The sequence below is a fragment of the Podospora bellae-mahoneyi genome, chromosome 6 (assembly GCF_035222275.1).
Source record: "Podospora bellae-mahoneyi strain CBS 112042 chromosome 6, whole genome shotgun sequence".
Lineage (NCBI taxonomy): Eukaryota > Fungi > Ascomycota > Sordariomycetes > Sordariales > Podosporaceae > Podospora > Podospora bellae-mahoneyi.
This window is the reverse complement of record NC_085885.1, coordinates 1,977,888-2,001,102: the sequence shown is the minus strand read 5'-3', so window position 1 is coordinate 2,001,102 and position 23,215 is coordinate 1,977,888. Positions and strand designations below refer to the sequence as shown.

Below are 23,215 nucleotides of genomic sequence, written 5' to 3'. Positions count from 1 at the left end.
CAATTGGTGATGGAAGTTGGTTTTGAGTTCTGAATCAAAGGGGACAGGGGCACAGTCAACACCAATCCATTTTTGTTCAACAACACAGCCACATTCAGCTTGAGCATACAAAGATGGAATTATCCAAAAAAAGATACATTGCATCACTATAGAAGTAAAATGAATGCAAAACTGACTTGCAGCCGTGGATAGCGCTAGGCACAATAAAAGCACTACCAAACAAAAAACAATTTTTGTTGCCCATGAATCCGCCAGAGAAAAAAATCAAAGACGCTTATAACCCCCAAAATCCAAAACCCAATCCATGCACCAACCCAATAACCAAGAAAAGTTTAGGCAGCGTTGGCCAACTTGGTGGGCTCAACACCGACACGCTCCTTGCTGAGAATGTCAATCATGAGCTGAGATGGCCTGTTATCACGGTAGACCGAGGCGCTGCTCTTGTACATCCTGACGTTCTCGAGGTACTTGTCGAACAGGTACGAGGAATCCATCGGGCCACCCTTGGCCTCGGGGTGGAACTGGGTCGAAAAGATGGGGCGGGTCTTGTGCATCATACCCTCGTTTGAGCCGTCGTTGAGGTTGACAAAGTACTCCTTGAAGTCGCTGGGCAGGGTGCTGGTGTCGACGGCATAACCGTGGTTCTGGCTGGTAATGTGGCATTGACCGGTGGTCAAGTCGAGCGCCGGAATGTTGTGGGCACGGTTACCATACTTGAGCTTGATGGTCTGGGCACCAACGGCAAGAGCCAAAAGCTGGTGGCCAAGGCAAATACCCATGATGGGAACGGGGGAGGTCTCCATCAGGCGGGCAAGGTTGTAGACAGTCTCCTGGCAATGGGTCGGGTCACCGGGGCCGTTGGAGATGAAGATACCGTCGAAGTTGTCGGCAACCTTGTGGATGGGGTAGTCGTAGGGGAAAACGGTGACGGAAGCACCGCGGCTGACCAAGCTGCGGAGAATGTTCTCCTTCACACCGCAGTCGATAAGAGCAACGTGGAACTCGGCGTTGGGGTTAGCAACGACGAAAGGAGCCTTGGTGCTCACACGCTTGACAAGGTTGATCTGGCCAGGGTCGATAAAACCCTCGTCCTCATCGGCATCGTACTCGTCACCGATGGTGATTCTGGCAAGGGAGGAACCCTGCTCGCGGAGGTAGGTGACGATAGCACGAGTGTCGACGCCAGAGATGGCAGGAACACCCTCGCGGGCACACCACTCGCCCAAGCTCTCGACGGCAGTCCAATGGCTGTACTTCTCAGCAACATCGGCAACAACCACACCAGCGCACTGGATATGGGGAGACTCGAAGTACTTGAGAAGACCGAACTCATCGCGCTCGTTCGAGGGCACACCGTAGTTGCCGATCAGGGGTTGGGTGAAGACCAAGATCTGGCCACGGTAAGAGGGGTCGGTCATGGACTCAGGGTAGCCCACGAGAGAGGTGGTGAAGACAGCTTCGCCAGAGATGTTGGTGTCGGCACCGAAGGCCTTGCCTTGGAACACGGGACCATCCTATGTTAGGTTAGCCTCTGAAACACACAACATGCCCATGCTGGAACTAGACTAGACATACTCTGATAGTGAAGGTAGCCTCGACACCCGAGGCCGCAGCAGTGGCTCTGCGATCAACGCCGGGCATAGATCTGCCCTTGCTTCCAGACACGGCAGCCTTGGACAGGAAGCGGGTAGAGACCTTGGGGGCGGCGAACGCCGACGTGGTCTTGGGCAGACGAGCGGCCAAGCGAGTGAACATCATGTCGACTGCTAGTGTGGGTTGGTGTATAAAAAAAATAAAACGGGGTAAGATTCTAGTGCAGCGCGGGACTTGAAGTCTTAAGCGTTCAGGGCTCTCCACAGATGGTCTGGGAATTCTAGTCAGTACAGAGCGGTGAGTCAAGCCATATCCTGGGAGAGATGCGGACCTGAGAGATAATCCTAAGACACAAACGCATTAGCCTCCATCTTCCAGACACGGCAATTCGAGGTGGAATAAAAAAAATGCGCATTCAATTGGCATTGTCGCGGCCCAATGCCTCTTGAACAGAATCTGAGGGCCTCTTGCGTGGAGGGGTAGCATGGACGTCCACGATGGTGACAGCGGGGTCGGCCAGCACAGCACGGCATGCCCCCTGCCCACAGTAAGAGATTGTGTTTCATTGAGAGAGCGTACCTGAGAAGTAAACTCTGACGAACGGCCGTTCATCAGCACTGTTGTAAGGGCGACAATTCGAAGAGGATGCGTAGTCTACAAGAGACTAGAGAAGCAAAGCGGTTGCTGAGAGCAAGGGGTTGGCGTGGTGAATCAGATTCGCGATGGAGTTGTTGGAATCAAGAAGAAGAAAAAGGCGGGAAGCGAGAAAAATCCATCTTTTTTGTCATTTCAGTCCCCAAAGAATTTTGCGACTGTCTCATTGGCGAGATGGTGATTGGTCCACCTGTTCCCACCCCGCCGCGACTTCCGGAGCTCCTGAACTGTCGGGAGCCGATTCACGGGGTGGGGCATCTGGGCCATTTTCAGAGGCTTGTTTTGTCCTAGCGGGCCATTCCAGCGCTTTGTTGCGGCTTCGGACTGCCAATTCCTCTGAGATGCAGGGTCTTCACCATCACTTCAGCCGAAAGGACTCAGACCGAAAATCCGAAACCCCTTTCAGACCAAAGTTTAAACTCGCAAAATGGGTTGTCAATTGTCATAGTTTGAAGATACAGACGAAGTTGACCTACGTCACAGGGGACACAATTGCGGGGTGGTGCCGCTTTCATCCCACAACTCTTATCTCTGGTCCTATCTCGATGACATGGCCGAAAATGGACCATGTTGTGGCAGATCACAAGATCTGTATATTGAAGGAGGCGCTGTATTTCGTCGGGATGATACGATCATGACCACAGACTTGGATACTTGTCAATATTTCCAATGATGCTCAAAGATAATGTAACAAGATGATGTCGTTGCGCAGGCAAAAATTGCAAAGCTGGCAACTCTAGATGCAGGCAAACACTAGCAATACATTGTTGTGTACATTGGCTTAGAGAGCACCTAGCTCCTTGAGCTTGGAGATCAAACCATCGACATCCTCAACCTTACCGCCGCCCTTTCTCGGGGGTGGCTCTGCAACCAGCGTTAGCAATCAAGTTAATCCACAACAACCCCTGACTCATCCAAAACTCACCAGTAACCTTCAGCGTCTTGAGCCTCTTCTCCCCCGTAATCCCAAAGTCCGCCAGCGTCTTCTTCTCCAAAGGCTTCTTCTTCGCCTTCATGATATTCGGCAAGCTCGCATACCTCGGCTCATTCAACCGCAAGTCCGTCGTGATAATCATTGGCAGCTTCGCCTTGACAGTCTCGACACCACCATCCACCTCCTTCGTAACCGTCACCGTGTCCCCCTCCCCAAACGTAACCTCGCTAGCCTGCGTAGCCTGAGGCCAGCCCAGCAAGCCAGCCAGCATCTGCCCCGTCTGGTTGGCATCGTCATCAATACTCTGCTTGCCCAAGAAAACCAAGTTGCTCTTCTGCTGCTCAACAGCGGCCTTGAGCAGCTTAGCCACGCTCAACGGCTCAAGATCCTCGCCCTCCTTGACCTCGACGTGAATGCCGCGGTCGGCGCCCATAGCCATAGCAGTGCGCAGGATATCCTGAGCCTTGGTCGGCCCGGCGCTGATGACGCAGATATCCTCCACACCACCCGGGGCGCGCTTCTTCTCGCGGATGCGCACACTTTCCTCGACCGAGAGTTCGTCGAAGGGGTTCATGCTGTGCTTGACGCCGGCCGTCTCGACGCCCGTCTGGGCCTTGTTGACGCGGGGCTTGACCTGCAATAAGGCGTTGCGTGCGTTAGCAACTGTCATGCCCAAATGCCATCTTACTCCGTCCCGCCCAAAGTCCGCGCTTGCAGTTTGACATGTGCCTTTCTCCCTGTGCATGCTGCACGCAAGCTGCCTCAAAGCTAGGATGAAGTTACATACCGCATAGTCAATGACCCGCTTGACGGGCACCAATATCCGTAAGGCTGACATGTCGAAGTCTTGCGGCTCAATGGGCGGGTTCGTGGGATCTCGAACAGGACGGAGGGAGAGGGAAGCTTTGAGCGCCGCATGCAATGACGCTCAGTGGTTCCTTGGTCCATCCCGGCTAGTGCCGGGTCCGGGTTGAACCTCGGCCAAGCGGCGGGGGCTTCTCTAGAGTCACCCCTAACCCTGAAGCACATGCATGCCTTTCATTATCCAGACCTCATCAGCAACAACACCACATCAAAACAACAGAATGAACAAGCAAAAAAAGACCAAGCTAGATAGGCATCAAGGACCGACTGTATATCGCCCGGCAACAAACGTCTAATGTTCGAAGAAAACAAAAAACCAAACAGGCTCTCCAATCAAAACCACCACCCGTATGTAACCCTGACCTCAAAACTACCAATCCTCCCACTCATCCTTATTATTCTGCTTCGGAGGCGCGGAGGAAGAAGGCTTGTTCCCACCCAGCGCCGAAGTCCCAATGGAGTTCCCGCTCGTCTTCCTGTTGTCCGCCGCCGATGCGAAATCATCCCAGAACGCCCTCTTGCTCTCATCAAAGTTCTCGCTCCTCACAGGCTTATACCCACTACCTGAAGGTCCCTCCACAAATCTTGTGAACCCTTCAGAAGCAGTCTTTGTGCCAGCCTGAGCAGCCTTGGCCGCATTGGCAGCAGCAACACGAGCTTGCGCGGCAAAATCTGACTCGGCAATCTACCATCGTGATGGGATATCAGCACCTAGGACCCCAAGATATCAACCGTAAAACATACCTGCTTAGCAGTAGGCTGAATAAACCCCTCATTCACCGTCTTCGCCGTCTTCGCAACCGAGCTCGTAAACCACCCAAACCCCTTACTCAACGCCGCCACCGGATCCTTCTGCAAATCATCCAGCCCCGGCAACCCGGCCTGCTGCTGATTACTCCTCTGCGGCATCGACGTCCCCGAGCTGCCAAACCCTTGATACTTCCCCCCCTGACTCGGCGGCAAATCTGCCGACCTACCCGCATTCCTCTCCCCCAGCTTAGCAAAGTAATCCACATCCACCTTGATCTTCCCCCCGCTCTGCGCAGCATTCGCTGGACTCCCCGTCCTACTCCCACCCAACGGTGCCGCCGCCGCCGCCGGTGAGCTCTTGGCCACCGGTGTCTCCTTCTTCTGCCCGGGAACATACTCCCTCCCCTCAACTTTACAGCTCAACTTCTCCTTCCACTCTTCACCCACCTCCCCTGAATATCGTTCCGCAATCGTTGCACCCTCCCAGCTCACCCCCATCATCTTGTTTGTCTCGTGCTCCTCAAAGAACTTCTTCCAGTTCTCGTTCCCTCCCAGTCTCATCCTCTCGATTTCGGCTTGCTTGAATGCGTCCATGCTGATTGATCGCACAAAAGAGATGTGAACACCCAGTCCGCGGTGAACTCCGGCGCAAGACAAGCAAATAAAGATTCCAAACTTAGGGGATGCCCATTGGGGAGACGGGGCGCCGCAGTCGCAGCAGAGGGAGTTGCCGGGTTCGGATTGGATCGTGACGAGCTATCACGGTACACCATCATCAGCATCTAACGGTGGTGGGGGTGGGAGGAGGACGGTAAGAAACGAACCTTGCTCCTCGTCTCGGGATCAACCTCCCACATGGCGTTGGCTGCCATCTTGCTTCCTTCTGTATATGTTTCCCTCTGTACTGTTCTGTTGTTTCGGCAATGTTTGCAATCAAATCTCGTCGTTATTTATTCGGGGGGGTTCGTTGCGTTGCATCACAGTCGGTGTGTTGCAAAAGAAAGCAGTCGGAAGTTGTCGCGTGGCGTTTGAAACCAAACGGGGAAAAAGGGCGGCCGTGTCGCTTGAGTTCCAGCCCGCGAAATTGAACAGCTCCCGCCCAACCTACCGCACGGCACCACCCAAAAAAGCCACGAATCGGCTCCGGTGTGCCAGAAAAAAAAACAATCTGCCAGTGCTAGCTACCTAAGGTACCTAATAATGTCCGATGACACAGTATTTGGCGAAGAAGTTTACATTTCTAACAAAGACAGCAGAGCTCCGACCATCAATTCTTAATTCGTCTCTTGTATCAGTGGCCAGCCCCACTTCCCCTGGCCGCGACATCCTACCACCAACTTTATCAATTAACTGCGAGAATAACAGGACCTCGTGGCAGGAGCTCGCAAGCTACATGTCAAACGCTTCTCCTCTTTCCCTGATCAGAAGTCAAAACGCCATCTTCACGAGTACAGTGAGCTGGTCATTGAAGAGATGAAAGCGATGAGTTTGTTCAAGGTGAAATGTAAGGCAGTTGACCACTCTTATACGTAGCCACGTTTACCACAAAACAGTTAATGTACACAAGTAGGTTAACCCATATCATATTGTAAATGATGCCTTGAAGGATAGTCATTAGGCCTTCTAAATATCTCTAAAGGGCTGTTAATTGTGTTTAAAGGCCTGGTAACTATCCTTCAAGGCATGGTTCATAGTAATAATAGAGGTCAACTTACTGTTGCTCTGTCAATTATTTTGTAGGCAGGGTGTCCAATCAATCGACTGCGAGATTAACATAACATCACTGCAGGAGTTAGCAAGCAATATCAAACTCTTCTCTCCTCTCCCTGATCAGAACGCCAGGCAAAACTACCTGCACAGGCGCAAGGCCTGAAAATTGAAGAGAGAAACCCAATGAGTTGTCTGTACCCAGGGTAAAAAGTGCAGGGCAACTGAGCCCTCTTCTACATGAATGACCCCTGAACCCCTGAATCGAGCTCCACAGCCACCCCCCAGACCACCAAAGACAGAGACCGCACCCATTACTATGTACCCAACTACCTACGTACATCCCTCAAACTAGTCATTATCGACATATATCTCCCGGCGCCATTCGACCACCCACTTGCCGCTAGCCCTCTGGGTCAAGCCTTCGGGGTACGGCCGGTCGTACCACGTCTTTCCCAATTCGAGGAAGTGGATTCTCGTACCTGTCAAAGAGTCTCCCGTAACGCTCCATGAGCCTTTCCACCCCGCTCATGACAACACATTTCTCGTGTGAACCCGAGACGCGCAGCGAAGTGATGGTGTTGTTGGCCGTTTTAAGCTGTGACTTCACCGACGAGAGCGAGTTGGCTGTATTACGATGATTTGCCTGCTCCGATGCCAAGAAGTTCATCGTCTGCTGGTGGGCGTTCCGCCGGGCGGCTAAGGTATCTGCGGTCGCCTTGTGGTTCATCTTCTCAGTCGCGAGGGCATTGGTCGTGTTCCTGTGGTTCGTCTGCTCCGTAGCAAGGGCGGTTCTTGTGTTCTGGTGGTTCGATCGCTCCGTCATGAGGGCGTTAATGGTGTTTCGGTGGTTTGCCTGCTCGGTCGCGAGGGCTTTGCTTGTACTCTGGTGGTTCGACTGCTCGGTCGCAAGCAACTTCGCCGTTGTCTGGTGCTGGGTCCGCTCAACTGTGAGTGCATTGGCCGTCGCCGTATGGTTTGCTATCTCCCTCGAGAGTTCCCCCTTTGGAACCATGTGGCTAGCTTTCTCAGCCTCCAAGCTGCCAATTGTTTGCTCATGCCTTGCCTTCTCCTCAGCTAACTCGTTATCACGTTCGTCAACTTCAGCTTCGAAACGGACGATGCTGGCGGCAGATTTGCCTTCTCCTCCGCCAACTCCTTGTCGCAATCAGCAACTTCGTCCTCGAGACGGGAGACGCTCGCGGCATGGTTTGCTCTCTCCTATTCGAGCTGTTTGTAGAGGTGCTCAGGGTCGTAGTCCTCCTCCCGCCTCTCAGCCTCCTCAAGTTCGGCCTGTTTCTTTTGATACCTGTCCGTCTCCGCCGCCAGGCGACGGTCGCGATAAGTAATCTCGGCTTGGGCATCATCGAGCTTCGACTCAGCATCAGCAGCCGCCCTCCTAGCAGCCTTGATTCCATCCTCGAGGTCAATCATCTTCCGGTTGGCCAAGTTCAGCCGCTTTCCCGCTGGCTCAACCTTCGCTTTTGACAATTCCTTGAGAAGTTCCAGCTCTGCAGCGACATCTCTCCTCTTGGAGCGCTCCTCTTTCAAATCACCCACAAGCTCCGCCCGGGCGCCCTTCTCCTTAGCGAGCGAATTCTTGACCATGGCGAGCTTCTTATTATTCATGACAACATCAGACTCCAGAGCTGACACCTTCTCAGTGCTGTCCGAGAGAGCACTCTGACTATCCCTGAACGACCTGCGAAGCTCCTCCTTCTGCTCCTCCAGAGCTTGTAGCTCCGACTTGAGGCTGGATATTTCCGCCCGCAGTACCCGCTCAGTCAACTTGTTGTCCTCCGCCCCCTCAGTCAGTCTGGCGATACGTCCCCGGAGCACAATAATCATATCGTTAAGGGCTTCTTCCGTCTTGCTAAACTCGGCGTTGGTCGCGTTCGCATCCTCCAGCCTAGCCTTGACCACCTCTAGCTCTGTCTCCACCTCCATCACCTTGGCTTTTTCCCTGCGCAGATCATCCATAGCAGCCCGCTGCCCCATCTTCACATCGTCCAACTTCTTGCGAATGCTCTAATTGTCAGCAGTCGCCTTGGTGAGGTCCCTTTCGAGATTGGAAACCATCTCATTTTTGCCTTCCAATCGGCCTCTCATATCCTTGAAGGGCCGCACCAAGGTTCGCATTATCCAACTCAAGCTTCGCATTCGCAGCCCCAATATCAACATTCCCTTCCATCCGGCTGTCATTATTCTCTTGCAAAACACCAATCTCACTCTCAAGATCTGCCTTCTCATCCTCAAGCGCAGCATTCTTTCCACGCAGCGTTCCGTTCTGTTGGGTAAGCTCCTCAGCCTAGCCGGGTGTTGTCCTTCTCGACCCTATTCAGTGCAGTTCCGGGAGTCGAGTTTTCATTTGCGAGAGCCGACTTCTCCTTCTCGAGGCAAGCTTTCTCATGGTCAAGAACCGATTTCTCCTTCCCAAGAGCCTCCTTCGCCCCCTCAGGCGCCTCATTCTTCTCCTTCAACCCTCTCACCCCCCCCCTCCTTGAGACTCTCCATCTCCAATTCGTCCTTTGGTATCCACAACAACACCACGATCTTCCTCAGGCACATCCCTCCCACCCGTCAAAGCTCCAACTCCTTGACCGAGTTGAGCAATGACAGAGTCAAGAAACTTCTACGGACGCAGCAAGACAACATACAGCCTCCGCTTCAAACGTCCCATAAACCTTTTCCTCCGAATAGTGAGGCAGAAATTGGACTACTCACCAAATCAGAGTTGATCAACCCTCACCACACACCTCTCACCACCCATAGCACTCACTTTACCACCCATAGCACTCACTTTTACCACCCCCATAACTTCGATCATCTACAATTCTCACCACCCAAACTCCCACCATCTATAACTCTCACTTTCACCACTCACCACCCCCCACACAACGCTCCACAACCCTCACTCTCAGCACTCACTACCTCTACCTGAAAGTAATGGAGAGTTGATCGGTGATGGTTCCATACAATAAAATTATGGTGAGCAGCCGCCGTGAGGCTGCAAGTTTGACTGTGCCATCAATTTTGTTCTGGAACTCTGGGCGCCAAACTGTTCCACCCCGTGCCCCTGCAGGAATGCTCACAACCACCACAACACCATTCCAGGCACCATCGTCATGATATTGCAAAAGAACAACTTTCCCGAGATCCCATTTTGGCCTCATCACTACATACATACATGTCCATAGTACACCACCCGATGAACTGCGCAGAATCAAATGTCGTCTACTCCACCAAAAAATCAGGCAAAGAGGTCATGAAAATTAATGAGTATTCGTGTGCCAAAGCCGAGATAATTCTCCTCCTGTTGTCTCAACCGTGAATGGAGCCCTTATGAAACCCCAACCTCGAACCAGACGCCCAGGAAACTATTTCATCTGCCGCTTCATTTTCATGTCTAACCATAACCGAAATCATCCACCCATTCCCTGTCGTGAAAAATGCAACCGCAAAAAAGTTAATACATACGATTAAGAAGATAGTCGGATAAAGATAACGAAGTCATCATCATCATCTCCGCCGATATCGTCTTGCGTCCCCATGCTCATCAAGGGTTGAGCATTTTTAAGCAGTGGTGGTGGCAGGAGCAGCTGCGGGCGTGGCAGACGCCGGGGCAGGGGCAGGGGCAGGGTTACCAACAGCCGCCGGGGCAACAGGAGCCTGCTCCTGAGTAGTACCCTCGATCTTCTCGCCGGCCTCGTGAGCACCGTGAACGTCATCGTCAGTCTTGTCGGGGCTGTCGATGGCGACCTTGACGGCGATCTCACGGCCATCGATGTCCTTGCCGTTCATTTCAGCAACGGCCTTCTGCTGCAACTCCTCGGAAGCCAAGGTGACGAAGCCGAAGCCACGTCCCTTGCGCGGCTCACCACGGGCCTGGAGCTTCTTGATCATGAAGCGGGGGATGGGGCGAAGAGCGATCTTGGCGGACAAGGGCTGGTAGGCAGCAAAGAGTTCCTTGAGCTGGAAGGGGGTTAGCATGTTGCACGCAAGAAGCCGGGACGATGATCACAAACCTTCTCCTCGGTCAGGTCGTAGGGGAGGTTGGCGACCATGACCTTGGTCTTGGAAGGAATGCCATCGGCGGGGGGACCACGCTCACGACGCTCACGGGCAGTGCGAGCCTGGTTCTTGCCAGACTTGTCCTGGTTAGTGTTGGCTTCGTTGGTGATGTCCTTCAGGGGCTGAACCTGAGTATCGGCGGCAATCTCAGCGGCGTCGCCCGAGGTAGCACCGTCCTCCTTCTTCTCGTCCTGAGCAAAAGTGTTAGCTTGAGATAGCTCTCATGCACCGAGCTCGAAGACAACAACTTACGTCACTGCCACGGCCACCGCGAGCGCGTCCACCACGGCCACGGCCAGCGCGGCCACGACCACGGGTAGACTGGCGGCGGCGCGTGCCATCAGCGTTGGTGCCCTCGCCGGCACCCTCAGTCTTCTCGTTGGCCTCGGGCTTGCGAGCGAGCTGAACAGAGACCTTACGCTCCAGGATCTCCTTGCCGGAGAGCTCAGCAATGGCGCGCTCAGCTTCACTGGGGGTAGAGAGGTCGACGAAGGCATAGCCGACGGGGCGGTCGGTGCGAGGGTTCTTTGGGATAGAAACGGACTCACTGCACGAGGCGATACATGGTCAGCGATGGCTCAAACAAAGTGCTTGTCAACAGTGAGGGACGGCCAAGCTTGACCGGCTGCGGGGAACAGGCGTGGTCTAGCCCGCTGAGCTGTGGGCCGCATGAGGCCATGGTGCTGGTGCAAGGTAGACGTGGCCAGCGGTGGAGTGGCAGGACCAGGCATCAAGCGAAGCAGCGGTCAAGCAGCAACGACAATAACAACACCAGGAAACAAACCTCACCAAGCGCAACTCGACTCGAGTCGACCCGGACACCGTGCTTGACGGCAACCAATGCATGTGTGAACAAAGAAAAAAAAAGCAAACAAACTTACACAAGGTAGCCCTTGAAGAATTCCTTCAACTCCCCCTCCGTTGTCGCGTAGGCAAGGTTGCCGATGTACAGGCGGCGACCTTCAGCAGCGCTGGCAAGGACGGCATCGTTGTTGTTGGCAGACTTGTCGTCTGTCTTGCCAGTGATAGAGGTGTTGGCCAGAGCGTTGGTAACGTCATTGACGGCCGCGGCAGCAGCGTCAGCAACTTTCTCCACGACGGTAGACATGGTGATTGATAAGGATGTCGGTTGGTGTTGATGGAGTCGATCCACAAGTTGATGTGACGGGTGATGACTCGTTGAGCAAGGCAACGGGTGAAGCGTCAGGTAGTGATGGAGGGAGACGTTCACGGAACGAGTATTAGAATTGGACTCTGGGTCTGGGGGGGAGTTAGAATAGGGTAGCTTGGAGCCCTAGAGGTCTTGAGAGGTGTGGTTGACGAAGGTTGAAGCTGTAGCGATCCTTGGTGGTTGACGTGGGGAGAGGGAAGAAGGGGGAGAGCTGTGAGTCGGCGCGGCCAAAATTCAAATAATTTTTCGCAAGCGGCCGAGTGGCAGGCGTGGCGGCGGTACGTACCTGGCCTGAACAGCAATTGCCTGGGGGGTGGGAGACGGAGGTGGGGCCCGGGGAAAGTGCAGGGCAGCAGTCAAAGGCAGGGGTGCGTGGTGAAGTGGTGCTGCGCCCCACCACCAGAACTTCTGGGGGAAGGAGGAAGGAGGAAGGACGAAAGACGACAAGGCTCGTCGATGAAGATGTGTTGTATATGGTGATGTGGAAACACGTAGGTCTAGCAGGTACATACCTCAATAGGTGATCTTCACTATTCGTTTGTGTCGAGAAAACAGAAAATACGGTGTGTTTTGTCTTGGTGTGGTTCGGTTCCGTGGGTTTGGCGCGGGGCAGGAAGCTCAACTTATTGTTTAGCTTATTAGGTTTTTGGCGGTTGTCGTTTCTGTGTGGGTTTTTAAATTCCAAGTCAAGTGATGAGCCTCAGAGTTTCAAAGTCGAAGAGGGAAAGTATATATCTCAAAAACCTCCCCTCATTCAATGGGGCCCGTGCTCCGGATTTCACTCAAAGCTCAGGAGATCTATTGCCATTGACTGAATAGGAAAGTGGCTCTGGACCATCGTATTATCTGGAGCCATGGCGAACATCAGACGAATTTCCATCTCGGAAAGAGCACCTACTCTACTCACCCACCACATGGACATGGAGATACAGAGGCTGTGTTCAGATAGACACTTCACCAACAAGAGTGTAGTGTCGATGTCATGATACAAAGCTAGTTGACGATATCCGTAGTGTCGTGGCTCTACCAGCACCACCCTCGCTCTCCCTCTTCCTGGCGCTCGGTTGAGGTTGCACCAAACGGAAATGAATCATGAGCCCCGGGTAGTTCTATCAGGGGGCCAGTGTTGGTGGAAGATGATTATAAATACATATATATACACAAGAAGATGGTTCCGATATGCTGAATAAACAAACCACCCATGAGCTGCATTGTAGTCTCCATCATGTGTTTTAAAGCCATCCATCCAGCTGTATATAACAACTCATGGGAAGCTGGAGGTTTGAGATCATCGACGGCCCTTGGCGAGCTCGGAGACAAACCCTTGTCTGGTCTTGGTTCATTCCACCCGGGAGCTTGGGCGAACAAGCCCAATTCAGTTTGGGGCCCGCCCGGCTGCGGGAAACGCAAAGAGAGGCCTGGTCCATGCCTAACCAGCTCGGCAACGGGAGAGTTGGTGATCAGAGATCATGCTGATCGCCAGCCTGCACCTCTCTCTTTTTCTGAAGATATATGCAGTGGTTGACGACGCACACATGAAAAATGGAAACAAGAGATATTGTGCCAAATCCGATGACACAACGGCGCCCGATTGGCTGATGCCCCTTTTGCTGTTAGTGGCCCGCAAGGGCAGGGTTGGCATGACAGGCGTTTTAGCGGGGAAATTGGCACTGGGCCCTTGGTCGACAGGGTGAGAGGCAAGGGCAGCTTCCAGACGCTTCCATCCACACCGCCCCCATCCTGTCCGTTCACTGGTGCTTTGACACGACGATTCTGCACTGGTTGTTTATGCGTATGCAGCTGAGGTGTACAGCCAGATTAGAAAAAGGGGCAACCCTCTGACCATAGAAATAGGGGCATATCTTGGCTGTCAGGCTGTATTTGCAAAGAAGCTGAACCACGGCGCCGGCGATGTTTATCATGTGTCCACCTCTCCATAAACGGGCTCCGCTTTTGACCTCATTGCTGCCCGTTGCCCCTCATTGCCCCCAGCCTTGATTCGAGCATTGTCCAACATCACATCACCTGAGAATGGCAAACTCGCCCCTGGGAATGGAGTCCTTGCGCTCAGGGTTTTTGAAGACGGAGGCGGAGAAGCACGGCCTCTGTTCTTGGGATTTGAGCCGAGCTGGAGATGCTCCCAGATGACGGCAAGGAACCCGATGTTCGGAGGTCCGATCCGGGAACAAAGCTCCAGGATAGCGGGACGAAAGCTGGGCCGGGCCGGTTTCGGGACCGATCCGATAAACCACGGAGATCTCACATTCAAGCTCCTGCTCAGCCTTATCAATCAGTAAAACCATTCTGTAGTTCTACAACCACCATTGACCAAGTTTAATTCAACTTACGATACCGGATATTCGACGACATCGCACATTGAAGAATCAAGCTTGGAGATTTTATGACTCAGCATCTCTTACGATTTTTTGGGCGGCAAGCTCACTCACAAGTAACATATAAACTCGAAGATTAGCACTCAACCCAGCAGCATTCTCGGTCATCTTGACGGACTCGCTATCCAAAGGTATACTATGAGTGTACAAGTGGAGAGCCCGGCCAAGATGGCGCAACTGGCATCGCCCGTTGAAATCGAGGGGAGGAGCATGGCCATCCTTTACGGCTCAGAGACAGGAAATGCTGAGGAAATCGCAATAGAGCTCGAGGACATGGCACGGAGGCTGCACTTTCATACCAGGATGGATGAGATGGATAGCTTCAAACTGGTTGGTCAATGCCCATGGGAGCAACTTCACACTCTATTCACTTGAAGACCCCAACTGACTCTCCACTCACCTTGCAGTCAGACCTCTTGAAAGTCTCACTGGTGGTCTTTGTAACTTCTACAACTGGGCAAGGTGACATGCCCACAAATACTCTAAATTTCTGGAAAAATCTTAGGCGAGAGAAACTCAATAACAGCAACTGCCTCGGACCTGTCAAGTTTGCGATATTCGGCCTTGGTGACAGCGGTTATCGAAAGTGAGTTTGCTTGCCTTGTTATTCAGTCGTGGACATGACTTGCTAACAAAGCTGCCAATGCAGGTTCAACTGGGCAGCACGGAAGTTGCAAGTGAGGCTCCTGCAGCTTGGGGCAACAGAGTTCTTTAGGGCTGCCGAGGCAGACGAGCGCCACAACAACGGGTAAGCAACTTTGATCTCAACTTTATTGGCAGCTCAACGGATTACTTGATATCTCTAACAATACACCGCAACCATCGACAGCATCGACAGCATATACCTTCCCTGGAAAGAAGAGTTCAAGGCCGCTTTGTTGGAGAAATACCCACTTCCCGAAGGAACAGCGCCCATTTCCAACAATCAGCTTCTTCCACCAAAGTATTCAGTACGGGTTATGCCGACAATGGAGCCCCTTCCAGCAGACAAAAGCGCCACCCAAAGCGCCCTTTACTCCCATGTCGACAACCCCGCGCCTCTATCCCAGCGTCGGTTCGAACACAACCAGCGACAAGCTGCCACTTTCCCCGCCTGGGAAGCCCGGGAAGACCAAAGCTGGGAGATCCGAACGGGAACGCCAGTCGACGTCCTAGACAAGAACAATATCCTCAAAGACCACCCATCCAAGTACTCTCTCGAGACGACCAAGAAGGTTGGCCCGAGAACTCCCCTACCAACCAGACTGGCAATTCCTCAAGGTGTATTCGCCAAAGTGGTTGACAACGCCAGAGTCACCCCCTTTGACCACTGGCAAGACGTCCGCCACATTGTCTTTGACGTCTACGGCGGCGAGAAACTCATCAGCAAGGTCAGCGACATGCGCGGCCAATCGATACTGTCGATCTACCCAAAGAACTACCCCGAGGACGTCCAAGAGCTGATCAACCTCATGGGCTGGAACGATGTTGCTGACAAACCCCTGGACATGTCCAACAAACCAAAGCGTGTCTTTGACAGGGTGGACGGCCAGCCTTCCACCCTCCGCGACATTTTGACAGACAACCTCGACATCACCGCCATCCCGAAACGGAACTTTATCCGCGAGCTGACCTTCTTCACCAAGAACCGAGACGAAGTCGAGCGTCTGTGGGAATTCCTCCTCCCGGGCAACGAGCAAGAATTCTACGACTACACCTCCCGCCCCCGCCGCACCATCCTCGAGCTCCTCTCTGACTTTCCCGGCGTGAAAATCCCGGTCGAGCGAGTCCTCGATTTGTTTCCCGTTATTCGCCATCGAGACTTTTCCGTCTGCAACGGGGGGGCCTCTTTGACCGAAAACCAATACGACCCTGACGCCCCGAACGCGACTCTACCTGTTTTTCCACTTCGAATTGAGATTCTGGCTGCGCTGGTGGAGTACAAGACCATTATTCGGAAACCGAGACAGGGGCTCTGCTCGAGGTATTTGAAGTATCTTGCAAGGGACACGCCCTTGACGGTGAGGATCAGCCCGTCAAGGGGGGAGAATGTGATGATGCCGTTGCCGACGGCGGTGCAGAGGCCGCTTATTGCTGTGGCGACGGGGACGGGGATTGCGCCCATTAGGGCGTTGATTCAGGAGAGGTTGGAGTACGAGGTGGATACTCAGGTGGGGGAGACGGTGCTGTTTTATGGGGGGAGGAATAGGGATAAAGATTATCACTTTGGAGGGGAGTGGGGGTATATTAAGGGGTTGACGGTGTTTCCTTGCTTTTCGAGGGATGAGGAGGAGCCGGCGGCGGTGGAGAAGAAGGAGGAGGAGGAGAAGAAGAAGGGGGGAAATGTATGGGAGAAGCCGATCAAAACGGAGGAGGAGGAGAATGTGGAGTTTGGGATCGTGGAGGAGATGGATCCGGATAGGGGGAAGAGGTATGTGCAGAATGAGATTAGGAAGAGGGCGAAGGAGGTGGCGGGGTTGATGAGACGGGGGCCGGTGGTGGCTGTTTGTGGGAGTGCGGGGAAGATGCCGATTGCGGTGAGGAAGGCGTTTGTTGATGTGCTGGTGGGCGAGAAGCTTGTGAGGGATAGGGAGGAGGGGGAGAGGTGGTTGGGAATGAGGGTGGTTTATTGGGAGGATACGTGGTGATTTTTGGGGTGGCAGCGCGGGGGACAGAGGGCGAGGAGTGTGGTGAAATGGAGTTGGGGGAGTTTGGGTTGGAGTAGGGGTTTTGGGAGAAGAAAAATGGGATGGCGAGCGTTGCTTCGAGTGGGGGTTGTGTGTATGTGAATACATAGTGCTATAGGGTTGTACGGAATATCAAGTATTGTTATCATAATGAGGCGTTGCTGGTGACTGGTTGGGATCATCGGCGATGATCAAAAGGCGTTATTATGCCGAACTAAAATCATCACACCACATCATCTCGGGGAAAAATATCTACAAAACTTTTCATTTTGTACATTGACTACATGTATCTGTCTGTTTACACGGGTATCTAATCTGCACACACTGCACTGCTTTTTGGTAGCTTCTTTTCCCCATGTCTTTTTTTCATCTCCCCATCCTATCATCTCCTCCGCTCAGCTCCTGAAGAATACGGCTAGTATTTATCCATCTTTTCCTCAATGTACCAACACTCATTTTTTGTTTCAGCTCTCGAGTTATATACTGTGCTCCTCTTTGAGCCCCAGCAAGTAGGTAGCTTCTTTATAGAAAGGGCAAAAGCTCAGAAAAAAAATGTCCCACCTTGATCCTGGCGTTGCAGATCCGGGCTCGTGATAATCTGCCCTCGATGACCAAATCACCGCTGCTGCTAGCTCTCTCGACATCGCTCGTCTCTATATTCCCTTTTCGCCATCGTCAGTGCAGTGCCGCCCCATCTTCAACACCTATATGTAGTCTTACAACGCCGCCCTGCCAAACAACGACAAAGACAAAAACGGCTTGATAGATCAAACACCTCTGCCAGTTTGTGCAGATCAGATGCCCCCCCCCCCTTAATCCTTTCCTCAAAATATTTAGCGCCTGTTCCGACCACCACCACCACCCCGGCGACGGTGGTTCCTCGGCGGCCCAGTATACGTCGGCAACGGTGCACCATCAAATCTCGACCTGGGCACATCATCCCCCCTCTCCCAGCGGCGGTCATCGTTTCTATCCGTTCTCTCCATGCTAAGGCGGCGATCCGGATGAATCTTGGGGCCGGCATCACCATCACCAATCCGATCATCCTCCCTATCCAAGGCCTCAAACCGATCCCGACTCCAATTACCACCACCAGTACGGTCATCACGCACCCGGTACGCCCTATCATCCTGGCGCCTGAAAGGAGGAGGAGAAGGTGTGCGACGCCCACGCCCACGTCGGAGCTCGTTACGCTCGCGACGCTTCCTGGCTTCGCGAATAGGGTGCCGAATACCTACAAAGACCTCCTTTCCACGATCCACAAACTGGCTTCCGCTCTCAAAAGTGTACCGGTTGATTTCGTCCTCGCGGCCCATGTCGCGGTAGCGGTCCTTGGTGTAGTAGGACTGCATATTGTCGAGACGTCGCTGGGCCAACTCTTCCGACACGGGCTGGTAGTACAGCGGCGGGCCTGTAGAAGTTCTCTTCGTGTTTTCAAAGTTCTCGAGGTCGTGCTTAGCTTGACCTCTGCCGCGGACGCGGGGACCAGCAGGGTATCCTTGGCCTTGAAGTTCAGCAAATCTCCGTCCGGGTCCGGTGGGAACAACCGGGGGCGGGAGTGGTTGCCGGGCAGGTCTGTTGCCCGAGTTGTTGTTTCCTGAACTGGCCCCATCACACTGCACCAGAGAGGCCACGACGACTTCCTGGGTGTCTGGGTCGTCCTCGAAGATGACTTCCCAGCGTGTCTGACGACCATGTTGGCGCTCGAGGTCAATCCATTCTGCGACTTTCTCGGGGGGAATGAAATCAACCCAAAGTTCCTTCCTGGTGCTCTCATTTGGCCAGACCTTCCCATGTAACGCTGTGCGGACCCGCGAGGCTGCCGAAACGCTGTCGAACTTAACAAGAGCGTGAGTACGCATTTGATCTACGTGGAAGTCGATAATGCAGCTGTCATCGACGGGCGCGCCTGGGAAAGCGGCAAGGTGGACAAAATACTCGCGCACTGATGCCTCCCTCAAGGGTCTCATAAAATTCTTGACGTAGAGCGCAGACGTGGCAGGGTGCCTAGACCGCTCAACTCGACCAAATTCGTCCATAGGCTCGTCGATATCCATATTTTGCTCTTGGTATCTGGGTTGGTTGCCCTCCAGCCTTTGACCCCAAGCTCGCTCGTGACGTTTGTGAGGCGGTGACTCGTCATGAAGTCGAGTTTCGGGGCTCCTTGGGGGCACAACTTCGAAGGGAGTAATTTCGCCGAGGTGCTTGTCGGCCGGTGAGGCTGGCTCCTTCCTCGACTCCTCCAACTCGGCCTTCTCTTCCCAGTCGTCTTGTCGAGCTCGCTTGCTAAATGATTCGTCACCAGACGGGGGAGGGCTTCTAGACCGACGTTTTCGGCTAACTGTATCTTGAACAATCTCGGTAATAGTGACGGGCTCGACCTCGACAGGTTCTTCGGGGGGAGGATTAGAGTCTTGTTGGGTTGTAATTTCAGGCTCGATGGCAGAATCAGGTTGAGTGGTGACAGTCTCTTCGTTTTTGACAGCCGGGGAAGGCGAGGCGGGAGCTGGCGAAGTGGCTTTCTCCGAAGCTGCTACCGGCGCATCGTCCATAGCGACATCATCCTGTTTCTCTGTTCCCGCTTCTGGATTCGCATCTTGAACAGGTTCCGGCTCGTCGGCGGGGCTTTCGTCCTGTGCTGTTTGGTCGGCCGCTGCAGTTTGCACTTCCTCGTCGTCCACCAAACGGGCAACAAGCGCAGCCTTCAGACCGGTAGTGGCAAGCTTGCGGCGCTTCAGCTCTGCCCGCAGCTGCGTAACGGTCATTTTCTCGAATTCGGTCGCCATTGTTGGGGTTGGATGGGCGTTGGCAACTAGTCGAGTGTTGCATGTATTCGCATACCGTTCGGTACTTCCAGACAAAAAGTTGCAGAGCATCAAAAAGTCGCCCGACGCGAAAACAGGAACAGGGATTGCTAGCGTGAAGTGGAAGGGGCGCACGGGCCACTTCTGAGGGTCGGCATTTGGCTTGGAAGGTGGGAACTTGGGAAGCTGTTCACCCCTGCACCTGGTCATTGCCAGGTACACCCCACCTTGACTTATACAATTGATGGAGCTATCCGCTGTTCGACATGTGTTTCCAACGTCAACTCATGTTTGCCTCCATGACCATGTCAATGAGAGTGTGTGTTTCAAGACAAACTGCCAGTATGAATGGTGGACTACTGCAGGAGTTCAACCACCTGCACCAGATGTCCCGTCCTTACCTTGAACCCCAACTTCAACCCCCACGTTGGCCTCTCTAAATTCAATCCTCTGAGCCGCTTGGCCAGATGCCGTTTATTAGCAGATTAGGCATCTTTTTCTCTGGCTGCCTTATGTCGTTGGGGAAGTGTGATGATGTAGGTGATGGCTTACTGAGGCCAGACAGGTACGAATCAGGGGCACAATTGCCTGTTCCCTTGAATCCCAATTCGTGCTTTCACATGGCCTTGCGCCAGCCTGTCAGTCACTTCTGGCGTTGGGCCACAACGGGCTACATGATTTGCACACATAAGCCGCTGAATGCAGCTGAGATGAAAACCATCTTGGTCATCCGCCGGAGGAATTCCGTTTACCGATATAACGTTCCGGAGGGGCCCAACTGAAGCTCGGTTCTTGCAATTGGGAAGGTGGCTGCTACTCATCTGCTTCCGGAAGTTGCCCTGCACACCTAGACACAAACCATCACATTGTCCATTGTTTCCCGCTCGTTATGGGAGCAGCCTCACTTTTGGGACGGAAAAGGCCATTCACTTGATCTGTTGTTCCCACGTTGATCCCCATTTGCAGCCCACTTCTCCTCCATTCTCTCCCGCGCTTTCCACAAAGACATTGATTGTCCAGCTTCCAGAAAGAATTCAAGCTTTACAAGTCGCAACCAACACAAACTCAAGCCACCAAAACCATCGTCAATTGTGCCCGCCACCATTTCAGAACCTTCCCTCCATCACGGACTTCGAGGAAATACACGACAGGCCCTTTGATATCTCAATTACTTGACACTATTCCGAGATATTTCGGCCTCGACAAGTCGCAGTGGTCGCGATGGGGCCCTCCGGTGCCCTCTCATCGCTGCCAAAGCTCATGGCAAGCGTCGGGTCGTGGGTTGAGTCAGTTAAGTCCTCCCCACCTCTGCCCCTGAGCCCACCACCCACATCCGAATATGGCGACAGATATGAGGAAGACTCCCGTCTTCAAGAGTGCATTAAGGAGGATATCAAGCAAAGCATTGAACGAGACGACGATGGCGATGTCGATATGACCGACTCGGAAGGTTCTACACCACCCAGTTCTGACCCACGAACCCCCGAGTCTCGTCACCATCTACGCGGTGGTTACCCCAAGCACCGACAACCATCCTTTGGTCAATACAGCCCAACCTCCAGACTGGCTATGGTCCAGGAGGATGAGCCTCTGGAGATCCATGAAGATGGCTATGACACAAACAGCGACTGGGATGACTATGGCAACATTCCTCAGATCATTGGCGATTATGAGGAAGGCGTCAGTCGGTTGGAAGGCTACGATGACTGGAACGAAGATCAAAAGAAGGTCCACAAGCTCATCTATCTCCGTGGGTTGCATCCCATGATTCCATCCAACTGGAAAATCTGTTTCAAGATGTGGGGCATCAATCAGCCTCATCTTGACGATGTTTTCACTCCTTCGGATTGCGAGAAGCGTGTGGTGATTCATGCCTACAAGGGCATTCACGCAGGTAAGTAACATACCCTACCTCCTTTTGGTTGCCATAATAATAGTACCTAACATGAAATACAGCTGGCAAGGCACTCGAGAATCTCTTTTACCTTTCCCAGCACGTTACCGACTACGAGGAGCTCGGCCTCCAGGACAAGGCGTCCGGTCTGATTGTCAAGGCTATCAAGAGTTACATCAAATGGTCGATGCAGGATGCCAGCATGACTCCCCGCAAAGAACTCTCAATTGTTCTGGTGCACGACTACACTGCGCGGCTACTCAACATGCCCATTTCTCGAGACAACTCTATGGGGGTTGATCACGATTCTTTTGCCTATGATAGCGACGAAGAGGGGAGCAGCTACGACAGAGAGATTGAAGATGCCATGTCTCGCAGCATCGAGAGGAGGTTGAGAGCTCTGGGGAAACGATGGCGCGAGGTACTTGCGAGGGGCAACAGGTTTGTCTCCAAGCCACCGACGCTTTACCAGTTTTCTGTCATTCAGCACATGGTCATGCTGAGCAGCTTTGATCCATCGTCGTCAAAGAACCCGATTGTTATTCTGCATCAGGTCCCGATGAATGATCGAGGGCAGTGGCTTTGGAATGCGCTGTCCATTGCGATTCCTGTTCACTTGGCGAGGGAAGCGATGATTGATCTGCTGAATGTCGAGGGAGTGATGGCGGAGTTATCCGAGTCTGATGATCCAGACTTGTAGACTGCTTTGGTGGTCGATTGCGAATACTGAATTGGGGGGAAGGTTGGTATTATGACTTGATGAATTCATGGTCATGGAAGGGACATAGCATTCATGAGGTTATCGCTGATGATTTTTCTTTTCTTTTCTCATGTTTTTTTTCTTCTGATTTGTTGCCTTTGTCCTCGCATCTTTGATCTTGTCGTATAGTATATATACCCTGGGAGGAGTTGATATTCATCATTGTATCATCAGCCATGTGTTAGCAGGACTGGGTGATTAATTTGTTTTTAATTTCACTGTCATAACCGAGGCAAACACTTGTTCTCTAAAGAGTTGCCGTCATTCGAAGCTCTACTACACCAAACATGTGGTTGTGCTTTGCTAGGATGTTGCTAGTTCTGCTCAACGGGCTAAACATCTAGCCCATTGAGAAAATTACCGATTGTGTGGATTCACGGAATCTACATCTCCGGGAAATATCTACCACTTAGAGACGGGGTCTTTGCAGAAGAGGGTGTAAGAGAATATGCCAGATTTGCAGCGCCGATATCTGGTGGTTTGGATTTGCAATTCCGATGCCGCAGTGGATCGACATGGTATTCCACCATGCCGCTAAGATCTTTTCTTGTAGGACGAGGCCAATCAAATGGATCTTGATTATCCTGTACCCCGGATTCGGACCTCTCTTCGGTGGAGTTGGCTGTAACGAAGAGCCGGCAGACGACAGCGGAGCCCTGTTCTAGAATTTTTGGGGGGCTGTGTTTTTTTCTCTCAAAGGTCCGGATGAGGAGCGGAGTTGAGGATCATTTTATTCAACCGAAACGACATTGAGGGAGAAAAAAAAACACATGAAGCCATTGATGAAAAAAACCACGCAAAAAAGTAAACCCTCGGACCCGCTTCTTGTGTTGTCGCTTGTAAGCTGATTCGAACATCATAATCTTGGGTGATAGTGATGTTGGGGGCAACTTTCGTTGATGGAATTGATAAAAATGCTTGGCGGCATCTGGGTTGTCAAATAGGATGATCAGC

General features: G+C 52.8%; 9 protein-coding genes across 9 annotated transcripts; 2 read left to right on the top strand and 7 right to left on the bottom strand.

The window, feature by feature from the left end:
• Positions 1–119: 119 nt before the first annotated feature.
• Positions 120–1,758, bottom strand: CPA1 (Multifunctional pyrimidine synthesis protein CAD; the record flags this gene model as incomplete). The annotated part of the gene is made up of 2 exons (XM_062880624.1): positions 120–1,514; positions 1,576–1,758. The coding sequence occupies 2 exons, from the start codon at positions 1,756–1,758 to the stop codon at positions 333–335; spliced, it is 1,365 nt and encodes a 454-aa protein (XP_062729533.1). The 3' UTR covers positions 120–332.
• Positions 1,759–3,028: 1,270 nt separating this feature from the next.
• Positions 3,029–4,019, bottom strand: CIR1 (putative electron transfer flavoprotein subunit; the record flags this gene model as incomplete). The annotated part of the gene is made up of 3 exons (XM_062880625.1): positions 3,029–3,111; positions 3,173–3,815; positions 3,969–4,019. The coding sequence occupies 3 exons, from the start codon at positions 4,017–4,019 to the stop codon at positions 3,029–3,031; spliced, it is 777 nt and encodes a 258-aa protein (XP_062729532.1).
• A 396-nt stretch (positions 4,020–4,415) lies between these two features.
• Positions 4,416–5,667, bottom strand: GCS1 (ADP-ribosylation factor GTPase-activating protein gcs1; the record flags this gene model as incomplete). Its single annotated transcript, XM_062880626.1, has 3 exons — positions 4,416–4,730; positions 4,790–5,551; positions 5,620–5,667. 3 exons carry the CDS (start codon positions 5,665–5,667, stop codon positions 4,416–4,418), a joined length of 1,125 nt encoding a protein of 374 aa, XP_062729531.1.
• A 1,186-nt stretch (positions 5,668–6,853) lies between these two features.
• On the bottom strand, positions 6,854–7,517 carry QC761_0093170 (uncharacterized protein; the record flags this gene model as incomplete). The annotated part of the gene is given in 2 exon segments (XM_062872989.1): positions 6,854–6,977; positions 6,985–7,517. Coding segments are annotated over 2 exon segments (657 nt in total).
• Positions 7,518–7,723: 206 nt separating this feature from the next.
• On the bottom strand, positions 7,724–8,500 carry QC761_0093160 (uncharacterized protein; the record flags this gene model as incomplete). The annotated part of the gene is made up of 1 exon (XM_062872988.1): positions 7,724–8,500. One exon carries the CDS (start codon positions 8,498–8,500, stop codon positions 7,724–7,726), a length of 777 nt encoding a protein of 258 aa, XP_062729529.1.
• A 1,023-nt stretch (positions 8,501–9,523) lies between these two features.
• QC761_601680 (uncharacterized protein) lies at positions 9,524–12,017 on the bottom strand. The gene is made up of 4 exons (XM_062880627.1): positions 11,455–12,017; positions 10,826–11,120; positions 10,528–10,764; positions 9,524–10,474 (listed from the first exon to the last, which is right to left on the bottom strand). Exons 1-4 carry the CDS (start codon positions 11,679–11,681, stop codon positions 10,076–10,078), a joined length of 1,158 nt encoding a protein of 385 aa, XP_062729528.1. The 5' UTR covers positions 11,682–12,017; the 3' UTR covers positions 9,524–10,075.
• Positions 12,018–13,450: 1,433 nt separating this feature from the next.
• Positions 13,451–16,954, top strand: TAH18 (NAPDH-dependent diflavin reductase). Its single transcript, XM_062880628.1, has 4 exons — positions 13,451–14,467; positions 14,545–14,723; positions 14,787–14,885; positions 14,967–16,954. Exons 1-4 carry the CDS (start codon positions 14,276–14,278, stop codon positions 16,762–16,764), a joined length of 2,268 nt encoding a protein of 755 aa, XP_062729527.1. The 5' UTR covers positions 13,451–14,275; the 3' UTR covers positions 16,765–16,954.
• Positions 16,955–17,636: 682 nt separating this feature from the next.
• On the bottom strand, positions 17,637–19,817 carry QC761_601700 (uncharacterized protein; the record flags this gene model as incomplete). Its single annotated transcript, XM_062880629.1, has 1 exon — positions 17,637–19,817. One exon carries the CDS (start codon positions 19,815–19,817, stop codon positions 17,637–17,639), a length of 2,181 nt encoding a protein of 726 aa, XP_062729526.1.
• Positions 19,136–22,497, top strand: QC761_601710 (uncharacterized protein). Its single transcript, XM_062880630.1, has 2 exons — positions 19,136–21,501; positions 21,564–22,497. The coding sequence occupies exons 1-2, from the start codon at positions 20,829–20,831 to the stop codon at positions 22,199–22,201; spliced, it is 1,311 nt and encodes a 436-aa protein (XP_062729525.1). The 5' UTR covers positions 19,136–20,828; the 3' UTR covers positions 22,202–22,497.
• The last annotated feature ends 718 nt before the right edge of the window (positions 22,498–23,215 follow it).